Source organism: Colius striatus, chromosome 9 (genome assembly GCF_028858725.1).
Source record: "Colius striatus isolate bColStr4 chromosome 9, bColStr4.1.hap1, whole genome shotgun sequence".
Taxonomy (NCBI): domain Eukaryota; kingdom Metazoa; phylum Chordata; class Aves; order Coliiformes; family Coliidae; genus Colius; species Colius striatus.
In genome coordinates, this window is record NC_084767.1 from 20,216,546 (window position 1) to 20,239,993 (window position 23,448).

The following is a 23,448-nucleotide window of genomic DNA, read 5'->3' on the forward strand; positions in this document are numbered from 1 at the left end:
CAAAATGAATTACAACTCATCTTTCATTATGAGTTAACAAAACGTGAAGTGAATTTACAAACTGCCTAGACAACTAGAAAGAGACGTCTCAAAGGATGCACTTTACCCAGGAGAGGTACATTGCCCTTCTTAGGAAGGAAACCAGACAGACACCAAGAATAAGGAGACACGTACAATCACTGTCCAAAAAACAGGAACAAAAAAGAAGGAACATGGGCATGCAAGTGTACACACTATGGGCATCAACAGCATGTCTCATGTTTTGATGTCTTAAGTGAACATGGAAGAATAAAATAGACACCTCCAGGAGGTCTCAACTCTAGGAACAGTTCTTGATTAGAACAGTTACCATGCTAACATGCACCCCAATTTTCTAAATAGAGCTCAACTTTTCAAACAGGAACAGGTGGCAAGCAGTAGATTCATTGCAACTCAATACTTCAATAAACCCACTGCTCCTTTGGGAGCAAAACACTAATTTTAGTCACTTTGGCATAACTGAAAACCAGATGCAGGTCACAACATACTTACCATCTGCAGAAAACTTGTCAATAGCTTGAGTGAGGGTAAGAAAGTTGCCTGTAGACTTAGACATCTGAAATAAATGTAAGAGTCTTTGTTCACTCATCTATTTTTTAGTTGGATAAGCAAGACAGGCACAACAGGGGTCTGGACAAACCATTGAGAAAGTATTTTCTCATGGATCACAGCAAAAGTAATTTAGTAAACGTGAACTAGGCCTCACAGTAAAAGTAGAATAAACTCTGCAAGCACTCATGTAACTTCTGAATGTTGAGCTTGTCTTGAGACTTGCACAAGTTGTTACTAATAAGGTCCATATCCACCACAGCTGCAGGGAAGTGGTAGCTGCCTTCTGCAGCATTTAGGTTCCACCCCAGTCTTTGTCAAGCTTTGAACCAGTACTATATTTTAATTCCAGAAGTTACCAAAATTAAATTTAAATGATACTGCAAAAATTGGCATTTTCAGCTCATCTTGCATTGATTTTTCAGGAAGGGCTTTGGTGGCAATATTTTTTAATTCATATTAGGCAATCTGCAAGGCCTAATACCTAGGTTCAGGCACCTGAGATTCAAATTTCAGAACTTGCATGAATTAGCAAGTTGTTGGCACGAACATTTTTTTCCCACTGCACATACAACAATGCTTAACAGAGCCATTTTTTTTTTTAAATCATTCTACATTCTATATTACCCAAAACTTAACAGAAAAGCACTGAAATCTTCACTAAACTGGTGAACATGAGCTGATTTAAGAAAAATGTTAGATAGAACTGGAGGAAAGGGAAGTCTTTCTCTCTGAGGAAAGAAAAACTGGAAGATGCCAATAAAGAAACTACACTTGTCACTATTTCTTTGTCTTAAATTCTGAAAAGGATTTTTCCACTCTAGTTGGCAGATGTCTACTTTGTCAACCACAGAAGCCATCTCATACATGAAATCTCACTATACCTTTTCAGAATTGAGGAGGAGATGTCCATTTGCTCTCACAGCTACTGGCCATTTTTCTCTGTTTGAAGACAGAACAGAAAGCCTTTAGTAAAATAAATACATTTTCAAAAAAGAACTAACGTTTTACATTCCAGTTTGTGATGAATTCCTTAAGTGGAATCTTCCAAAAATACCTACAGGGTGTCTTAAAAAGAATAAGGAGTATCTTTGAAGATTAAAAGAACTACAATATAAAGGCTTGGAACGATCATTGCAGAAATGCAAATAGCACTGCCCCTACAACTATATTTCTTTTACCTCACCTCCCTCTATGCAGCTACATTAATTTAAAGGCCAGTGACTGACATCACCCAACAGCACTCGATAGAGCTCAGGCCCATATCACTACCAATGAAGAAGGCAGATATCAAATTCTCCATGATCAACTTTACTATACATTAGAAAACAGGTTTTCCTATATATAGTCTTATACATTTTTAAATAGAGGTTCAAGTGAATGCAAGGACGTTATCTTCATGCACAGCACTAAATACTTCTAAAAGTATCATGTGACTGGCAGATTCTCAACCTGCATCACATAATCCACAGGAATATACTCTGCTCTAATGATCCTCCAGCAGTAACTAAGAAAAATTAATGACAATACAGTTGCTTAAAATCCCAGTGCAGGAAAACAACTCAACATTGGAACACCCATAGCAGGAGGCAATTCTGGAATTTGACTTCTATAAAACTAGCTAAAGTTAAAATTTGTTCTCCACTTTTGCATGTTTGCTTTTCTGTGTGGCTACCTAACTGAGCACTTTACACCTCCATAAGCAGCTAAAACAAAGAAAACCAGCATCAAACACCATAATTCCAACATCAGCTGCATTTGGATTGAGTTCCAGATGCTGCTACTTCATATTTTCTACACTTCCAAAGGAGGAAAAAAAAAAGAACCCCTAAAGATACTCCAAGGCTGTTTCAGGATGGTTTTACCCATACCCTCTAAAGAAACACCTTAGGACATATAAATGCTTAGGTTTGCTCTTAGAGTTGATTGAATCTGCCAAGTCAGTTATGCTACATGCTAGAATTACAGTGTTTAGCTGACTTGCTGCAATCCTATGTGTTCTGAAGTCATATTAGGCACCTAGATTTCAGTCTTGCTTTAAACAATGTTTTAGAATCTATATGTAGGAATCATGCAACTTAAAATCTTTAGAGGACACTAGAAAAAAAAAAAAAACACCAGGGAAATAATGGTAAAAAGCCTCAACTTTCAATAACTTCTACTATAGACAACAGTAACAAAGCTGCAACATTTTCAACTTAATGTTGAATGTTGTTCAGTCAAAAAACATGATTTGTAAAAGTTCCAGAACTATAAACTGGCCAGCTATCTCCTGCACACCTGTTTGACATTATGTCCAAACTTACCTTTGACCTGACCACATAGCCACATGATTATAGAGGTAGTATGACAAATGATTTGGAACAAGATCTTTGCCAGAAACTCTGAGATCCACAGGATACCAAAATTCAAACTCTTCCTTTAGTTTATCCAACTTTTCTCTTGGAATATCTGTTTCAGGAAATGGAGCTGCCTTGAAGAAGATGTAATCCCAAACTTCTTTGCTCATCTGATGTGCCCTGCACAGAATTAGTTCCATATTGAGATGTCAATAAAAGTTCCTCTTACACTGTATAAGACAGCTTAAAACTGTTGGTTCATTCTCACAAGATACTCCATTCAATAAGCAGAACAAATATGAACAAAGAGTGTACAGGTACGTTTCACACTCAGTAGGTGAGCAAGTCAGAAAACATCAGAAACAAAACCAGAACCTAAAACTGCTCAAGCCATGCCCTCCTTAAACTGTCCTTTCATATTTCCCAATGAAGCATGAAGACCTTCATAAAGAAAAAGTAATTAATAGTTAAAGCATAACCTTGATATTCCTCGAAATCTTATAATTTCTTTTCCAAATGCTACGCCCCCACACCCCCAGCACCACTTGTGACCTTCACTGAATACTGAAAATCTATTAATAGTACGCAAGTTTCCCTGCCCTCCCTTAACTAGGTCCTACAGCCATTCCTTCTGCCTTCCCTGAAAGCAATAGAGCAGGACCACATGAGAAATGCTGTACAATTCAAGGCCATCTCCTACATGGAAAAATTAGTGATCTTTTCCCACTTTGAATGGAATGAATCCATTAGAAACTAATGTTTACTATAAGACACACTTTAACAGTTACTAGAGGTAAGAGCCACAACTTTGAATGAAAAAAAATATGAATATGCAATTTAGATCCACAGTTCTGCAGCCACTGGCCTACTTGTTTCTGCAGAGATCTTTGTTCCTAGCTCCTTAAAATTTCACTGGAGTCCACCAGATATTACCTGCACATATTTCTAATTAGTAGTTTCAAATCAAAGTTTACTAATTTGTTAACATCTACTAAGGTGTTTTAGCCTGTATTATGCCAAGAAGAAAAGCATTCTAGACCTAAACTACCTCCAGTACTTTCTGAACAGCTAGTTCAAATGATGGTGAATACCATTAGTCTAGAATAAATTCTTACATGCACCAGTTTACTGTTTAACTTCTGGTAGCTATTCTGCACTTTAAATTACTGTGCTGTGACTTACCTTCTATGTCTAGTGCCAAAGATCACTGTAATCAAATGGTGATTGACATAAAATTCCTTTTACTTTACCCCACAGAGTAGGTCTTAGTAAAAACTATTTGCTAACACTTTCAGAAAGATGTTATCTACACATGTAAGAGTATACTCTAATTCTATATACTTGATTACATCAAATCTGTAATTCAGTGTTCAGGATGCTCACTTCAAAGTTTGTTTCCAAACACAATCAGTATGTAGGTAGCCTCTATAATTAGGTTTGAGACAAAATTAAAGCCTTGCCAAGTCTTCCAGAATTATTTCTGTTTGTAAGAATCCTTACTTTGGAAATGTTATTCAGATTATTTATAGAATGGAATAAGGTATGTTCCAGTTCCAGCATGTAAACTACTACACAAAGTAGCTCATAAAACATGCAGAATTAGAGCATAAGATTCAAGGCAAGATTGGAATGGTGTTGTTTAGTTGGGTTGGTTTTTTATTTCAATTCCAGACAAGATGTACTCTCATATCTCTCTGATCTCTGTCACTAAAAATTCACAACCAACAGCTCACAGGCCAGTCTTAGGAGTTTTTTTGGTAGAAATGCCTTCCTCCTCTTACTTTGAAGGCTTCCACATGAGTTACTGGCAAAAGATGGTTCTAAGTTTCTAGAAGTTACCAACTTTTAGTATAGTGACAAAAAACAAAAGTTAATCTTGCTCACTTTGTACACTAAAGCATCCTTTTTTTTTATATATAGTGGCAAAGCAGTCAATAATAGCAGTCAATCACTCAAAAACCTGGCAAGAACCATTTCAAGGTAAGCCAAACAAGTATTTAAAAAGGTAATGTAGTTTTCAAATAGTTCTGCTTTCAGGGACACCTCTCTACCTCTCTCTCTCTCTCTCTCTGTCCACCATGCTCCTTTCGCCTTCCTTATTTCCCTTTTGCAGATCTGCTGCAACTTAGATAACAGCAGGATTAAACAATGATACTTTTTAAACACAAAAGCAAAGAATCAGCCTCCTTGGTAAGTCTTGGTCAGGAACAATTCAGGAGATAAATACACCAAATTAAACACAAAAAATTAATGATTCGCTCTCCTTACCTGATGCCTAGAGGAGATTCTCCTTGGCCCCTCAAGTTACCTCCCTGTAACAAATGAGCCACTGTGTAATAGGCCATGTAGATAGTTGAGTCAGAGAGAGACTCTATCAGCCACTGCTCATCCCAAGGTAAGCGGGTTCCTAGAAGAGACAGAAGCTGGCTATCAGACACAGACTGTATCAATCCTTCCAACAAGCACAACACTCAAGCACACATAAGCAGTTTATACGACTTTCAGTGGAACATACACATATACACAATTCTGTGATTCTATATATACCTGCAAGTATGTTTTTAAAAACACTTTGACAGCAATTCAACTTATGCATTTGCAAATGTTATGAAAAACACTTGCTCTTTTTGTAGTCAGTCTCTTAACACAACTGTGAAAGAAATTTCAGCTCATGATCATTTGCTGTTTATTATAATGCAGTTATAACAGTTGTCCCATATCCATAGGCTACACAAGATGAAGGCTAGTCAGAATTTAAGGAGAAAATCCAAAAAACAGTCTGAGCTCCTTCTTCTGACGTCCCTTCCAAATCAATGGCCTAGGCAAAAAGCTACAGAGATGCTACATAGAATCACTATAGCAATACAAAAATAAGATTAGCCACGGCCACGTGTGTTTCCAAGAAAGTGGGCCTTCTGTGGGATGTTGGGCCAAGGTGTAAGCTGCAAAAATCTATTCTACACTTACCTACACCATTTTGGATTCTAGATAGCACTTAAGTCTTCCAAATGAGGTGATGAGTACAATTCCCATCAAGCACAGAGAAAATGAGTGTTTGCCTACCTAAGCCATATGTCCTGGAACATGCATGCTCTTGTAGCCAACCTAAAGTAGCTTCAAAATTTCTCCTAGTCTCTTCACAAAACCTGTAAGAAATAAGCTATTACTCCTCTCATCCCTCTTAGACCACCACCACCAAATAATCACTCCCCTTTACATCTGCTTTTATAACTTACGTCTCTAGATATTTCAAGCACTCTGATGTCTGTTTCTTCCAGTTCACTTCACCATAATCTAAATACCTACAAACAGGAAAACTTTGTTGTAATAAAGTAAACCACAAATAGGATAAAATAAGCCAGTAACTTTATAACTACAGCTTCACTTCACTCACCATTGATCGCAAAGGGCCACAACACATTCATCAGCAGACCTTGAAACAACTTGTTTCTCAGGTTCCATATAAATCATGGCTTCATCCTAAGAGTTGAAAGGGTAATAAAAGTTAAGATTTAAGTACTTGTCAAAGTTTTGAAAATCCTCAGATATTACTAAAAAGTATCTTCTTAATTACAGCATTGATTTGCTGGCGTTCATCCCTGCACAGGCTCTCTCTGCCTCAGAACTCTCTTCAGCAAAATGAAGGCAACGCTTGACTGCGTATTTCTCTGAGGTATCAGTTCACATAACTTTGTAAAGAATGTATCCATGCATGACAAAAAAGAAGGACAGAGTACAAAATATTACTCTTTGACTATGATCCTACTGATTAAAACATTTACTAGATAACTCTGAAGGACAAAAGGAGAGGGGAAGGTAAAGAAAAATAGAGCAGTGAGCTTTAATTCCGTCTTTACAAATTGCATGTTCCAATGCAGAATGAGGTGCTACATTATAATTTGAACACAATGCTGCAACAAGCAAGGGAATATCAACTAAATAACTAAAGTCTGTCCCACTTCCAGTCCTGATTATGAAAATCTTGTTAGAGATATGACATGATTACAATTCCATTACTGCTCTTCACGATGAACCCCAGAAACACAGTGTCTGCAAATCACAGGGTTTCCTACACTTTCATTATCTTCCCATTCATATCAAAGATTAAATCAGACCACCAAAATATTTCCTAGACAAAGTGATAGGATGAAGCAGGGAATAAGAGGACTCTAATTAAGCTATTCATCCCACTTAGTCCAAGAACACAAGATCCTTCTTCTAGCAGTATTTCGTACTGCTAGCAATCCAAAGCACTACTGAGGACTGCAGAACCAAGAGAGAGGTTTCTTTAGTGACTCAGCTATTGTGAAAACGACAAAATGGATAATTTAGACTATATGGGCATACTATCACATACATTATCCACCATCATCTTCTGAATAACTTTCTTGACATCTTGAACTTTTTGTCCTTTGAATCCATCCACCAACATTACCTGTAAAAGATGGACCAAATGGATGGTTGGGGTTTTTTTTTTAATTAACAAGAAACAGGTGCAAAAGCTCTTTAGATCAACATAAAGAAGTAGTAGTTACTGCAATCTTGGACACACAAAAAATAGGAATGAAGTGAGGGGTTTTTTCATTAAATACAGTCAATTTTACATGAGTTTGGACACATTCACACACACAGAGGCAATCAGAGTCAGAAATAAAAATTGTTGTCAGCTTACAAGTAAACAGCCGAGGCACACATCATAGAACGCTACACAAGAGGACAGGAGGCGAGAGAAAAAAAAACAACTAAAAAAATCCTACACACCAAAACTTTGCTCTTTTCATATCAGTTTCAAAATCAATACTTGTAACAAAATTTATCAAGTCCCCAGAAGGGGGATTCCTTGCTAGAAAATCAGGTTATGCATCTCAGTTTGCAGTCAATGCATTCCTCCACTCGCTTTTACCAATTCTACACAATTCCTCCAACTGCAGAAACTGACTGCAAAAGTCTAAATGAAAAGTGGACAGAAAAGAAAGGGAGTGGAGGAAAAAACAAACAAACAAACAACATCCTCTTTCTCCCAGTCTTTCAAAAAAATATTCTTTATCTTTACCCACTTTTTTTTCCCTCTTAAATAAATGCAGCAAGAAAACACCAGAATCTATTACTACTTACTCCCTCATAAAATCCTTTCAAGTACATTTTCTCCTTGGCCTCAGCAAGCTTCTCTCTGTCATTTTGGCTCTGGATTTTGAGCTCATCACAGATTAATGGAGCACAAAGGTTGCCATAGCCTGGGATTTCAATGATGGGCACCTGAGAATTTACAAAACAGTGTCAGATATTCAGTCCAAATTATCTCAACGTCATAAAAGCTATACAAAGATGTTTCACAGATTTCACAGTATTTCACATAGAAGTGATGCATTGAACAAACCACAGACAGGTATATTTTCCTTGGTTTGCAGTCCCAGGGCTGACATGGGAGTCTGAACCAGATATTATGAAGGGAGAAAAAAGGCAGTCATTACTAGTTACTTGAAACTGCTTGTGCTGCATGATAACTCAGCCAAAAGCAGTATTAACCAAAGAACCTTCATGACAGCAGAAGCAGGTGCTAGGGCTACGTCAAACTTCTGCTGCATTGGGCTACCCTGTCTGTAAATTTGAAGCATCTAGTACTAATCCTTTTTACATAGAACACAAGGTATTAGCACAATTCCACTCATCAAATCAGAAATTCCCAGCCATCCCCCACGTGATTCCTACCTGCCCTTCTACAAGCAATAACTCAGTTTCAACTCCTGACCAAGCTGCGCTTGTACAGAAGCTGAGATGCAGAATACTGGTGATAGATTTGCCTGTAACTTAACGTTTTCTAATGAAAACTGATCCAGTCTGCATTACCAGCAAGAATTAATAGAGAAAACTGAGAAAGGACCTTATATAGAAGACTGAGAAAGGACCTTATCAATATCTAAAGCGCAGGTATTGAGAGGTTGTGGACAGTCTTTTATCTGTCGTGGCCAGTGAGACAATAAGGGGTAATGTACATAAGCTGGAACACAGGAAGTTCCACTTGAAAACAAGGGAAAACTTATTTCCTGTGAGGGTGAGGGGGCCCTGGCACAGGCTGCCCAGGAAAATTGTGGAGTCTCCTTCTCTGGAGGTTTCCAAACCTGCCTGGACATGTTTCTGTGTCACCTGATCAAAAGGAACCTGCTTTAGCAGAAGGCTGGACTGGATAATCTCTAGAGGTCCCTTCTAGAGGTCCCTCACCATTCTGGGACTCTGTAAGGGACTTTAGTTCTTTGCAAAGAACAGATAAAATAATCTAGCCATTAAGGCTGTAAGTTTTAATCAACCAACAGGTTATCAGTATAATGACAAAATTCATTATTCAAAATAGTAATTCCCCAAAAACTTAATACTTCCCTACTTCACTTTATCTCTGAGATATAACAGAGAATAACAAATCTTGGTTGCAACCCCTAATAAACCAAATATTACAACTACAGCAAAAGAAGAAAACTTTATTCTGAACCTATCAGCTCTTTTGGCTGACAAGGACTCTAAAAAGAAATTCTGGAAAAGGAACATTTCTCATCAGTGAGTAAAGTCACATCTACTGCAGATGGACACGTTTGGGTTTACTTACCGGTTCAAACGGCAGGACCATTTCATCTTTGATGCCATACTTCACCCTCAAAGCCTTTGAAAGTTAAAAGAAGTTTAAAAAAAAGCAATATAGATAGAGGAAAAAACTTCTGGAATTAAAGGCTTTTATCCATTCATAGGGGGTTTTTTACATATTATTTTATTTCAATGCAGACAAAGCCATTTCCCTGCCTTTCAACCATTTCTCACCCCTAAGCTTAATGCCTATCTCATTTCCAAGTGACTCCTTGGCCTAATTGTATTTCTTTTCTCTTAAATGTAGACACCTTGAAAACAAGTGGGACAAAAATTCAACAGATAAGGAAAGCTGTTTAGATGCTGATGGATGTACTCTTGAAGTTATAATAACAGTTTCATTTGAAATTCATACAGAGATCTTAATCTCCTCTCTGAAAGTTATTTCCATAACAGGAATTTATTTGTTTCACTGGTACTCTTCTCTGCCTTAACATGCAACAGAAGTTACATGATTCCCATCCAAAACTCTTCCTGAAGTCTCAGGATAAACATTTGTCCCAGCCCAGATGGATGTTAATGTATTTAATTTCACATTAGAGATGACAAAACTCTAATCAGAGGGAGTTTCACCTGACCCACTGGATGTCCACTTTCAACCCTCAACACTATGAAAAGGAAACAAACATATGCAATTCAGGTAAGACTGACCTGTTTTTTTTTCAAATCTCTGAGGGCTGCAATATCATCAGGAGAATCAGAGGGAACACTTGTTACGACTCCAGTTCCTTGACAAAGAAAAAGATGCAGTAGATAAAAAGACTAGTCAACACATACTGAATGCACAGTGAGCATCAAATCAGCTGTGGCAAGAACCTGCTGTAAGGTTACCTTTATCTTCCTTGATTGTGAGCATTGGCAGAGCATATATAACCTTGTAGGCACTGAGTGGTGCCAAAAGCGCAGCGCCAAGAATCTCCTGTGCAGGACAAGGAAATATCATTACAATAAATAGCACTATTTCTGCCTACCTGAGTAAGCAGTCCTGGCCAATATTCTTTAAATTTGCTGACATTCCCTACATATTATGAACAAATACATTGAAAAAATATTTTTAATATATTAAAAAAAATATAAATATATACTTTTGTATCTATCTATACAAAAAATATATAAGCAACAATGGACCATTTGAGACAGTACATGGACTATTTACTGTCAGAAAAGTCAAACACCAGATAATATAGACAAAGTAATGCAGAGAAAGCAAATATTACTGAAGTGTAAAGTTGTAAAAAGGTAGCAAGCAGGAGAACAATTTGCTTCCAAATATCTGAAGCACAAGAGCATCAAGACAGGAATGAATTAGGTAGCTCATGTCAAACACCAGATTAAACAAAGAAAGGAAAAGCATGTTGTCAAGACCATTTGTGCACTGACAGGAGGTAGTCTAGATGTTGCAGTTGTCTTCTACCTCTCTGATTTGCCCAAATTCACACCATATCTACTAACAGAGAAACAAAAATTGTATCTTTTACTTCATTCTTCAAAGCAGGATGAAGAAAAATGGTGACAAGATTGAGTGACAAATGTCACTAGCTACAGTTATTCAAAGCACAGATATTAAGGGTACTTAATATCATAAACACTAACATTCAACTACTCAGGTAAGAAAGCTTCATTCACAAAGATATACTGGAAACAACACAAACCCTTCTTTCACACAACCCTTTGCAGCTATTATTTTTTCCATCCCTTTCCATTCCTTATAGAGAAGTTATCACTCTTCCCATCATGTAGAAAAACATTACTTAAAACCACTCATTCATCAAGTAATACTAAGGCATCAGCAATGCGGTTGTCCACAGGTAAGCACATTAGGTGAACCTTCCAGAAGCAGCTGTAGATTACTGTCAAGGGAGCTCTTCTGCTTGCTTTTTCAGCCACTGAACACTGAAAAATTGTTGTAATAGTTCCTAGATTTTCTTTATAAGTAGAATTTTACCATCACCTTTGTAAGTATAAGCTTCACAAGAACAGGTAAGCCTGACCAGTAAGTTGCAAGGTGCTTACTTCTCCCATCAGCTCCTTGACAACAGGTACAACTCCATTATCTTTTGTAAAGCCCTGGTAGGACATGTTCCTGGCAGCTCTCTGGGTACAGATAAAAATATCTCCATTCACAGTTTCAAAGCCGATGTACTTCATATCTGGGCGAACCCAGCAGTTAGTCTGTCCAAACATGGTCTCTGGTCTAAGTGTAGCAGCCACCAAGAAGATATTTTTTCCTCTTAAGCCACTGAGGGAAAAAGAGTATTTTAGATGTCACCAAAATAAAAACATTCAGAGTAATACAGAACATGCTTTTAAGCTAATATGAACTTTTTAAGTAACATTTCCTAAAGGATGAAAGAGGGTCATTAAGTTCTTCATGGGTTGTTCAATTTCTTCCTCCTTCTTTTAAACTCCAATTTGGGTTCTACACAGACTAGGGAACACAGCAGCTCAAAACAGAAACCAAGTCTTTGAAGTGACAGAAATAACAGGCTGCAATTAAACTCTGTATTAGACAAAACAGACTGTCAAATTTAATAGTCACTTCTGGTTGCAAGATAGAACTTATTTGCCATTACAAATCCAAGACCTACCTTAATCTTGTAGGATAAGGATCTAACACCTTCAATTTTATCAGCGTATATTCTTGAGGCCCGACACCCTACAATTCACATAACGCAGCAATCAAGATGTGACATGGCCTCAAGCAGCAAAGAAAATAAATCCTTTTCTGTAGTAACCTAATCCAAATGCTATTTAAGGGACTGATGCATTCTTCAAAGTAAATCATATTTCCATTGATAAAAATGGCTGTCTACCAAAATGCAGACTGGAGAGACAGGACAAGGGGCAGTGGGTACAAGATGGAACATAAGCGGTTCCAAAGAAACACAAGGAAAAACTTCTTCACTGTGAGGGTGACAGACCACTGGAACAGGCTGCCCAGATGGGTTGTTGAGTCTCCTTCTCTAGAGGCATTCAAAACCCACCTTTATTCCTACATCCCAAAATTTACTCATGACAGACACTATCTCAGCAACGTATTTGTATTTGTTTTGTTTCAATAGGTAATTTATTATATGATGCAGTGATGCTGCTGGCAGAAACTTCCAAATAATCTCATAACAGATACAATGAAAAACGCTATCCACAGCTAAAAACAAATGTTCTCAATAGGAGTTCATCCAATTTTCACATGTACTGACAACTGAGAACCAAACACTCTGTACATACAAAGTACATTTTGCTCCAAGACACAATTTCTTTTTCCAACATATAAAAATGTCAATTAAAAGTATTACCTCTCCAGTTTGTCTGTCATGATCCATGCAAGGCTGTCCATCTTTTGGAGAAAAAATTGTATATCTAGAAAAAGGTAAATTTTCATTTAGGAGCAAATAAAATAATGTGTAGCCCACAAGGAAAGAAGAAAATATCTTAAGAAAAAGAGATCTCTTAATCCTGTTTTCAAATTCAGCATAAATGTTTCCATCCATGTCAACAATCAGTTTTAGCAAAAGTTTTCATTATCAACAATCTCATACACTTTGCTAGCACAATAAATACACTACTTTCCCATGTCTAGTGGAGCACTTGAAAGTATTCTAGTCTAATGTGAGTTATAAGCACATTCTCGAGACGTCTCATAGAGTTCTGTATTTGGTAAACTGAGCTTATCCATATACACAATGAACTCAAGAGTTGAGTAGTAGACTTACCGTTTCCCAAACTTAATCTTATTTCTTTCCTTTAATGTAAGAAACTGCCATCGTACAAAAGAATCATAATAGGGATTAACATCTGTAGTAATGAAAGAACGCCTCCAATCCACCTGGGAACACGTAAGAGTCTCCAGTAAATAAACACAATAAAGAAATTCAAGCAAACTCACCAGAGCAAAACTAGTATTTTAAAAACATAAAAGAAGTTTCTCTCCAAACAGATACCACAAGCACATATCACACAAAGGGTAAAGGCTTAAAAACATAACTGTGCGATCTGTATGTGCATGGTCTTTCAGAGCTAAGACGTCAAAGTCTCAAGGCTTCATCTGCTGTAAATCCAAGAGATTTTGTAGCAGTTTTAACCAACTCAATCTAAATTTCAGCACTACTTTGTCTCATAACCTCATAATTAGTGGTGGTAGGACACATCTTTATTTCATATCACATCATTACTCTTCCTACAACTACTGTCAATACTGACTATGGGACATCCCTTTTTTCTACTGTAGCTAGCAACAAGACAAGGGGTGATGGGATGAAGCTGGAAGAACACAAAAAGTTCCACTTAAATATAAGAAAAAACTATCTCACTGTGAGAATGACGGAGCCCTGGCACAGGCTGCCCAGAGGGGTTGTGGAGTCTCCTTCCTTGGAGGTCTTCAAGACCCGCCTGGACATGTTCCCATGCAACCTCGTCTAGGTGAACCTGCTTCTGAAGGGGGTTGGACCAGATGATCTCTAAATGTCCCTTCCAACCCCTACCATTCTCTGATTCTATGAATTATCTAATATGGAAACAAGAAGTGAAAATTGTAATTCCTTTATCTGATTCTTGTTTCCAGTTTTGATCATTGCATAGGGCATAAGTGCTATATAAGAAAATATTTATCACCCAAGCTTATTAAAAGGTTAAATGAATAATTCCATAAATATCAGAACTATTTCTAGAATAATGTTGGTATTATGCAGAAAGTCTCTTCAAAGGAGAAAAAGCCTATTAGTAAACGTAACAGCAATACAAGTATGGCTGCTGGCATAACTGAGTTTTAGACGTCACACAGGTACCTTCAATCCCATGCTTTTCAGATCCTGGATAGCAAGAGGAGGGAAATAATCCAGCCAATGCTCAGCTTCAGAAAAACTGACTACTTCTTCATCAGAAAGACCCAAGGACTTCATGATTCCCCACTGGTACTTGGAAGAGCCAGCCTTGGCAACTGCCTTACTCTGAAAGGACAATCATGATTAGGAAAAAGTTCATGCTCTTGTATTCACAATAGAGAAAAATACTCTTGAGCACATTAAGCTATTAATGTTATGGTTTCTATTCCAGATACATAAGTTAAAACAAATATTCTACTGTCCTTTTTCTAACAGTGAAGACCAGTGATTAGTTTCTGATCTACACTAACTCTTAGCTTGCATTCAGCTGTACATACACTAACCCCTCTCTTTTCAACTGTTCCATGCTTACATCTACCCAAGGCAGCTGCAGAAAGGCTGTGCCACGGCAAACTAGCAAGAAACGACCAGTTCACCAAGGTCCAGGTCAAACAAATGGGTGTTTTTACCTTGAAAAGTTGGAGCAGTCCTGTATTATACCTTTGTATCAAAAATCATTTCTCATGTTACTTTGCACACATTACTTTTTCCAGCTATTGTCCTTCAGATATCTTATATCTCTACCCAATAGCAACTTACTACCTGCAAGAGTAGGTAAGATCACATCTTCTGTGGATGCAGAGCAGACAGAAGCCAAAATCCAGTGCTTCCAGTGTGACAATCTGTCTGGCATACATAAACAATATACAAAAGAATACCTCTAAATTTTTCCTAGACTTTATTCTGTTTCTTGCTTTGTGATAACCCCCGCAATCATAAATCTCATTGAAATATCTGATAAGCCAAAGCAGCTTGCATGATTTTACTTAGCATATCTAGCCACAATAGGCTAGATACCAATTTACACAAGAATAATCAGAAGAGCAGGTATGTGTATCCCCTATCTCTGAGAAAGCAGGGCTATTTCCTACAACTTCTTTGTGAATGCTTTGTGCAGAAAACAAAAAAAAAGAAAAAAAGAATCTGAGTATTACTCTGGATGATCTCATTTTCCTCAGGAAACTATTAAATAGTGCACGAGCTCATCATTAAGATTTCATGCATTAAATCTGTATTTCTAGAATCATGCAGCTACTGCATTTTTTCAAATCAGCTATCTCAAAAAAAACCCAATCAAAATAATTGTATCACAAGCTTCTCTGAGCATGAAGGAGGAAAACCTCCTAATGTATACTTTGCAGCTTTGAGAGTACAGATCCAGACTTTGCTTAAAGTTTACCTTTTTGCCTTTTGCTTTGTCTTTGATGATAACTTCTTTTTTACCAGAGTTTTCTTCCTCTTCCTCTTCCTCATCAGGAAATTCAGGTGGACAGCCATATAATTCCATTTCTCTTTTTAGCTTATCTGCACAAGCCTAAAGAGAGTTATTGATAGTCTGTCAGCACTTTTTTGTGACAATTGCTTCAGTCTTAGCTAAAGCAGTGTTTTTTACTGATAACAGCTTGCCTCTCACTACGAGGCCTTCAACTTTTTCTGTACATTCCATTAACTTCTAGGAGATCTTGCAACTGCAAGAATGCCTGCTGTGGCTAAATGTAGTACAACAGGTAAACTTAAGTTTTAAAACATCTTTCACACTGCAAGTACAACATATCTTTATTACAAATTCAGGTTCCAAATCACATCATCTTGATGAATTTTTGAATAAATTAACATGATGATTGGGATGGACAGTAAGCAATGCTCAGAGCAGTCTTACATACAACTGTTAGTAACTCAAAACATCTGACCTTTATAGGCATCCCAGTGCAGTGTAGACCAAATGGAAACAAGCATTTCTTTCCCTTTAGCCTCTGGTATCCAACTGAAAACTAAAGTGGAAAAATGAAACACATAAAATAACAATGGCAAAAGGCTAAACTAACACCCTCCATGAAAAATAAGTGCAATTCCTTCTCTAACATGAGGCTACTAAAGGACAGATGAACACAGTCAACAACATCTAGGAAGCTAATTAATAGAAAAGGTGAAACTAGATTTCATGATCAGGTTTGTCACTGCCTCATTGCATAAGCACAAACTTTCCTAATTTTCAGGGGAAAATTAGGACTAATTTTGAGAAGATTGGTTGTAAACAACAGATTTATTTTGTGGAATCCTGTTCACTAGCATCTAAAGCCTGTTAACAAAGAGGTAACAGAGAGCAGTATTCACAATAAAAGAGACAATAAGATTTCTTGTGAAGTCTGTGCCATTGAGCAGCATCTCCTAAAAGTCTCTGCAAATGCAAAAGAATGACTAGAGGAAACACCTGTACTCTACCCTCCTAGAGTTAAAAAAATGATGAGTGGCATTTCTTTTCAACCAGCAATATTTGCACCAAAGACACAGGGGGAAAAGAAGGAAAGTCTGAATAAGCCATTACTGATTCTATAAAATAATGAACAAGGCATCTTGATAGCTGAAAAATTAGCTACAAAAATAGTATTTGTTCTATAGTAGTATTTAAAGGTATTGGCAAAGGAAAATTTTTACCTCACACTTGGATAAAGAAAATGTGTGTCCCAGATGAAGGCGGCCATTCATGTAGGGATAAGGAAAGGTGACAAAGTACTTCCTTTTGCTGAGAAGAAATTCAAAGAATTAAAACACCTAATTAGCTATTAAATTGACCATCAGAAGGCACACAACTAAAACAGATTAGTAATAATTTCAGCTATTATCATCATCCCACAGCAACATCCAAAGAATTTTCCCTGCCAGTAACACGAGTCTTTGGTTTTAAGGACCTGATAGACTAGCAGGTTTTTAAAATCATAAAAACACACCCACATAGGACTGACATCACAAAGAAACTTGGAAATAGATGTAACATCTTGCCAAAGGTAACAAACTGTAATAGTACTTCTGTAGATCACTTATTGCAAAGACTTAAAGTCATTTATTTAATTCCCCACTGTCCGAGTTCAGATATTTAGTGGCACACTGTAATTACTCATTTCACAGGGATATATGGTTGCACAGTGCTTTGAGTATTATTATATTGTAACCTGACCTCTCAAAGCAACTGAGATACTTCTCAGTCGCTAGGACACTGTAGGTTTCTACCTCCACCTTTGCACTCCATGCCTTGTCTTTTCCCTTGAGACACTACTGCTGATGTATAAATATGCACTAAAAAAGGCCAAGTCATCTGTTTGCTTGCAAAGTATTACAATTTAAGAAGGTGTCACCTGTTACACCACTTTAGTTACTGTCTTGCTTTAGTTTGACTTTCCCATATAACAAATAATTCACTTCATATTGCCAAGGTCACTGCTTTTTCAGTGGGTGACCTACTGTCGAGGTTTGGCCCAGCTAGCACAGCAGCACCATGACAGTCTCTTGCTCAGTGCCCCCATTCACCTCCACCCTCATTAGGATGGCGGAGGCCCCAGTGAAATGGGAATAAAAAGATAAGCAAGGTTGTTGTGGATTAAGACAAGGACAGGGAGGGCTCATTGCCAATTACAGTTCTGGGCAAAATAGACTCCAGTACCTGCCTTAGAGAGGAAAGTAAGAAAGTTTATTCTACAAGAAACAGAACAGAATAAAAGCAAAAAGGGAGTAGGATGATGAGAAAATTACAACCAGCACTTTAAGATCTCCCTCCCCCATCCCTCCTTTCTTCCCCCATCCCTCCTTTCTTCCTCCTTTTCTCCACCTCCTCCCCTCTCAACGGCTCAGGGGGGCAGGGAATGGGGAATGTGGTCAGTCTCTCACAGATGGGCTTCTGTCTTCTCAGATGAGGACAACTCCTGGCATTCTTCCCCTGCTCCAACACGGGGTTCCTTCCACAAAACACAGGCCTTAACAAACTTCTCTGGTGTAGGTTGCTCCCAACAGCTGCGGCTTCTGCCGATACAGGGTCCCTCACATGGGACGCAGTCCTTGATGAATATCTCTGGTGTAGAGATATTCACCACAGTGAATTCTTCACCACAGTTGCAGTTTCTGCAGTTACAGGGTCCCTCTCTTGGGAAAAGGCCTCTTCTGGGCATAAGATTAATGAGCTGCTTTGTCGTGGGTTCCTCCCCACAGTTACAGCTGTGGATATTGGGTCCCTTCCTCAGGACACGGCCTCTTCTGGCCATAGTGATAAAGAAGAAAATCACTGCCCCTGGCTCAGGGTCTGCAGTGAAGTGGTTGGGTCCCTGCCACGGGACACGGCCTCCTCCGGCCATAGTCACTGTCCCTGGCTTGGGGCCTTTAATTAAGTGAACCGTTGCCCCTGGTCTGGGGCCAGCTTTAGCAGAATGAGTCTCTGCCCCGATATCGGGTCATTATCTAAATGAGTCTCTACCGCTGATATGGGGTCTTTAAAGAAATGAAAATAAATCTTATCTTCACCAGTTCTCTCGATAGAATGCAGGGGAGTCTCTGCCCCAGCACACCTCCTCCTCTCTTTCATCACTGACCTTGGGAGTCCACACGGTTGTTTCTCTCACTGTTCCTACTACTTGCACCACCACCAGCCGGAAGAAAAATAAGGGGCAGAAGAAGGAAAAAGATGGAGGAAGATGAAGGAGGAAACCTCCTCTTCCGGCTTCTTCTTAAAAAAGTCGAATTGGCTCAGCCCCAGAAGTGGGTCTGGCTCAGAGCTGGGGAGCGTTGTGAGCAACTTCTTACAGGAGCCATCTTTACAGCCCCTTCCCCCTTACCACAAAAGGCTGTCATGTCAAACCATGACACCTACCCAAACAACTAACACTGTTGCACAAGGAAGCCCTTCTACCCTGCCAAAAACCATTAGTCCCACAGATGTGAGAGGAACTGTGAGAGGAACTGTGCTAAGCACTTACAGAAGTTCTGTCTTAAACAAGTTTCTCCAGGTTTCTGGGGCAGAAATAAATCCACTAGTTAAACAGTCTTCCTTATTATGCTCCTCCCTTCACCCATGAAATATGCCTCCTGTCAGCAGCTCTGCTCCATCCCCTCCTTCAGCTGCTATGGTCAGAAGCGCCATTCAGAAGCCATCCCCCTATCAGCTCCCTCAGGGAAGCCCAGAACAACAGACCCAGGGTCAGGACCTGTCACTGGACCTGTCACTGGCAGACTGCATCTGCCACATAGAAGGTCAACAGAGTCCAAACCAGTGATACACACCAACTACTATCTTAGAAGGACCCATTTCAACAGTTGAGAACAATGATAAAAACAACCGGCTGGGATAAAATTCAAGCAAATAAATAAGCCCCTTCTACAATCAACAGCAGCTCAGGAATATTTTATTACAAGACTAGAAAGCCCTGATCAAAGTAAAATGTTATGTTGACCAAAACCAGCTTAGATTAAAAGCAGAATGCTCTATTTTATACAGAAAAAATAATTTAACCAACAAATAGGAAAAACAAGGTAAAATTTACAGCTGTTCAAATAAATTCAAAGTGGTAAATACCAAAAAGGAAAGAAAAAACCCAGATAAACCTCAGTACAGATTCATACAGAGATGATGTCAACAAGAAGAGGGGTTTTTTGTATTTTAACAAAATGAAAACACAAAGGTAATCCTACCAAGGGCATTATTACATGGAAACATCAGAAAACAAAAGATGTTTCAGACACAGTCCTTCTAGAAACTCAGTGAAAATACATTACTAGAGGAAGCTTCAAGCAAAGAAATTGAAATATCAGAAATGTGTTAACTGGAACTGAAGTTAGAGAACTTCTGAGTTAATAAAAATGTAGATAACAATAAAAAAAAAAAAGAATCAGAACTTTAAAGCAACTTGAGAAGAACTGTGGTGGAATTCCATTCTTTTTCAATACGGGTTAGATTTTTTCCTAGGTAATCTGTTCTAATTCAAACCAAGAATTTAAGTTTGAGTTTTGGAAAAGGATGATCCCAGTATAAGTCATCTCTCCTGGCCCAGCTTCTTTGAATAACTATTATCTTTAATAATGATATAGGCATTCCTGCTATCACTTCATAGGATTGAGTTTTGCATGAACAGCAACAGATTTCTTCCAGCAGATCCATCTACATCATAGTACAGCTTTATGAGATCAATACAGGAAAAAATATTCTAAGTAAAGTCTTTTCCTGGCACAGGATGCATTCCCACTGTAACTATATAAGGACTGACCATAGAAATTTTTTTGACAGCATTACTTCTCTCTCCTCTAGGGTACAGTGTAGCTTTCAGTAGTGTCAGCTATTTCATAACAATACAAAGAGTTTAAGACATAGCATTTTAACTAGAAGTGTAAGAATGTTAGTTTAGCAAAGCAGCTTCTTCTCTCTTTTTAAGGTGGACACGTTACCATAATGAACACTGACATTTCATGTTAAACAACTCCATGTTGTAAAACTGATCTACAAGTTTCATTTTCAGTCAGGAAATAAGTATTAATCATGAATTAATTTAAATCTAGAAGATCGTGAATACTTAAATGCACAGACTGCATTTCTTTTCAGTAGAAAAAAAAAGTCTACAGTGTGAGCAACACACCTCCACACAACAGTTTTTATTAGACCTAATTTAGTATATGAATTATCTGATCTCATTTGGGTCCTTCACTCTTTACTCAGTCCTGGCACTAATTTTGTTGGAGCTGCATATGACAACAAAAGTGCAAATTGAAGCTCCACAACTAACAGAGTACAGCGATAAATCTTCGTGACGTAGTTCATGAACAAAAAGAAGCCACATGAGGAAGAGCAATGATCTCATGCTTCATCCACTTCCATAGAAAGTAAGACAGGCTGGCCTACACCAGGACCCAATATATTTGGTTAACAATTTTCACAGTGAAGCAGAACAAGCACATACCTTCCCTCAGAGGAAGGAGTGGTCCCTTCCAACAGGAAAAATAAAAGCCCTCTCACTAGAAAGGGCTCAGGCATCACACTGAGAAATGTCCTTCATGTCAAAAAGTAGAAGTCACCAAAGAGAATCCATTTTTGAAATATCAGAGGGTATTGATATTACCAAGGAATGAGAACAAGGCTTTTTTCACCTTACTGGAACTTCGCTGAGATATGTACGCCACTGGTGTATGTTGTTAGCTGTAGAATTATCAACTTAACACATAAGTGAGTGCTTCTGATGACCCAAGAAGACTATTCATTCAAAAGAGGCTACTTTTTCCCCTCCCTGGGTTCTGAAGGAAAAAAAGTTCTGTTGAAAAGACATTTTGAAGAGTTTACAGATAAAACCTGGGAAAAAATGTAACTATACCTGTTTTGGTCCTGCCTATCCGAAGCATCAATCTCAAAGACTCGCTCAACATCCCACTTCTGCTGGATCTCTCTTTCAATTTTCTTCAGGAAATCAACTTTTGCTGTCCCTTTACGTTCCTGTTAAGCAGAAAGAGAAGAAAGTCTGGCTAAAGACGTTAACAAAACCAGAGTTGGAATGTACCACAGACCACTATTAAACTTCTTCCATTACAGGCAAGAATCTCTCTGGACTCTGTAACACTGCAGTACCATCTCACAACAGAGATCAATGATCTGTCTGCATAAATCTGGATCTTTGAGATTCAGTCTTCTGGAATGGGATCTAAAATCCATAAGAAAAGGTTTAACAACCTTTTCCAAGGCAAAAGGGCTCTCTAGTAGCCAACACAACACACACAAACTGAGCATGTTACCAACAGCTCAGAGATGTTTGAATTGAGGAGACAAGAGTGGATATAAATCATAAGTGAAAACAACCTGTGGAACTCTAATTTTGTTCCAGACTCTTCAGAAAGCCCATGTAATGTTTCTTCATCTTGCTATACATTAAGCAAGAACAGTACTTCCCATGTCAGGAGAAAAGTCTGGTATATAAATCTACCCTAGTTACATTTCACAAAAAGAATTTTTCAGGTAAAGCATTTTAAATTATTTAAAATTCCATCAGTGTTTAAACATCACCATTGTGTAAAATATTTCTTCCCCTTATTCTTTTATTGTACAACATATGTCAAATGTTAAAGGCATTACAGTCATAAAGCCTAACACACAGAGTTTGAGGGTTTGGGTATTTGTCCCCCCCACAATCAAGGCACTACTGTGCTACAAGGGGCACAAGTTGTGCCTACCTTTACTCATATAAGAAAGATGATTAACAGTTAAAATACTACAACAAAGTTCAAAGTATCCTTAAAAGAATAGCAAAGACTATGATAACAATGAAAGGTTTTAACTCATGGCAAGAAGTTTAATCACTCGTCTCTCATTCGCCTGTGGCACTGGACCGTCCACTTTAGCGTGGCTCACCCTTTTACTAATTATTATGTCACTTATGAAACACTGAAAGTAGTTGCAGAAAGTAGCTGGGGCTTTATATTCCAAGTTTATAATCCAGCAGTACAGCAGTACAGCCAGCGGCATCGGCGGGCTCGGGGACAGGCAGAGCGCGCTGGGCTGCACCGTCCCCCGCCGCAGCAGGCCGCTGGGCCTCGGACCTTCTGCAACTCCGCACACCGCGCTGTGACACGGGACAGCCGCGTTGGCATCGAGGGGAGCACGGCCACCTGCCCCAGGAGGCGAGGCCCACAGGGGACGTCCCGCACAGGCTTAGGCGGGCGCCGCCGCACACATTCCACCGCAAACTGCGGCCGCCGAACGCGAGGCCGTGAGCCCGCGCCGCGCCACCCGAAGCGAGCAAGGATGCCGTAAGCCGAGCCCCGCCCGCACTCACCGCCATGCTGCCAGGCCGCCACGCCTGACGGGAGACCGAGCGCCCCGCCTGCCAGGGCCGGGCCTCAGCGCCGCCGGCAGCCCGGCCCTGCCGAGGCGGGGGGCGGGGCAGGGCCGAGGGGGCGGGGCCGGGCCGAGGGGGCGGGGCCGGGCCGAGGGGGCGGGGCCGGGCCGAGGGGGCGGGGCCGCACAAGCTGACAGGGCCAGGAGAGGCGGGGCCGGGCCGTACCAAAGCGGCGGGGGTGGGAGGCGGGGCCGGGCCGGGCCGGGCCGGGCCGGGCCGTACCAAGGCATCAGGCGGGGGGAAGTGGTGGCGGCCCAGTAGGGGCGGGCGCTACGGACGCGGGTCTTTTGTAGCATGAAGGCCACCGGCTGCCACCGCGGCCTGTAGCAGTGAGGCGTTGGCAGCGCGGCCTGGCAGCGAGACAGTGCACCT

The 23,448-nt window shown here is 39.4% G+C and overlaps 1 protein-coding gene across 1 annotated transcript in view; it reads right to left on the minus strand.

Moving 5' to 3' along the window:
* Positions 1 to 23,100, minus strand: part of LARS1 (leucyl-tRNA synthetase 1) — a 34,210-nt gene extending 11,110 nt beyond the window's left edge. The window contains exons 1-22 of the mRNA XM_062002670.1: positions 23,014 to 23,100; positions 21,562 to 21,680; positions 16,877 to 16,964; positions 16,132 to 16,212; positions 15,621 to 15,755; positions 14,345 to 14,506; positions 13,274 to 13,386; positions 12,857 to 12,920; positions 12,149 to 12,216; positions 11,574 to 11,799; positions 10,392 to 10,479; positions 10,212 to 10,288; positions 9,526 to 9,579; positions 8,043 to 8,183; positions 7,285 to 7,362; positions 6,322 to 6,407; positions 6,164 to 6,229; positions 5,991 to 6,073; positions 5,196 to 5,334; positions 2,895 to 3,107; positions 1,473 to 1,530; positions 532 to 595 (exon numbers count right to left, since the gene is read on the minus strand). Coding sequence (XP_061858654.1) covers positions 532 to 595; positions 1,473 to 1,530; positions 2,895 to 3,107; positions 5,196 to 5,334; positions 5,991 to 6,073; positions 6,164 to 6,229; positions 6,322 to 6,407; positions 7,285 to 7,362; positions 8,043 to 8,183; positions 9,526 to 9,579; positions 10,212 to 10,288; positions 10,392 to 10,479; positions 11,574 to 11,799; positions 12,149 to 12,216; positions 12,857 to 12,920; positions 13,274 to 13,386; positions 14,345 to 14,506; positions 15,621 to 15,755; positions 16,132 to 16,212; positions 16,877 to 16,964; positions 21,562 to 21,680; positions 23,014 to 23,019 — 2,209 coding nt within the window. The 5' untranslated portion in view covers positions 23,020 to 23,100. The remainder of the gene's footprint in view (positions 1 to 531; positions 596 to 1,472; positions 1,531 to 2,894; positions 3,108 to 5,195; positions 5,335 to 5,990; positions 6,074 to 6,163; positions 6,230 to 6,321; positions 6,408 to 7,284; positions 7,363 to 8,042; positions 8,184 to 9,525; positions 9,580 to 10,211; positions 10,289 to 10,391; positions 10,480 to 11,573; positions 11,800 to 12,148; positions 12,217 to 12,856; positions 12,921 to 13,273; positions 13,387 to 14,344; positions 14,507 to 15,620; positions 15,756 to 16,131; positions 16,213 to 16,876; positions 16,965 to 21,561; positions 21,681 to 23,013) is intronic.
* Between the last annotated feature and the right edge of the window lie 348 nt (positions 23,101 to 23,448).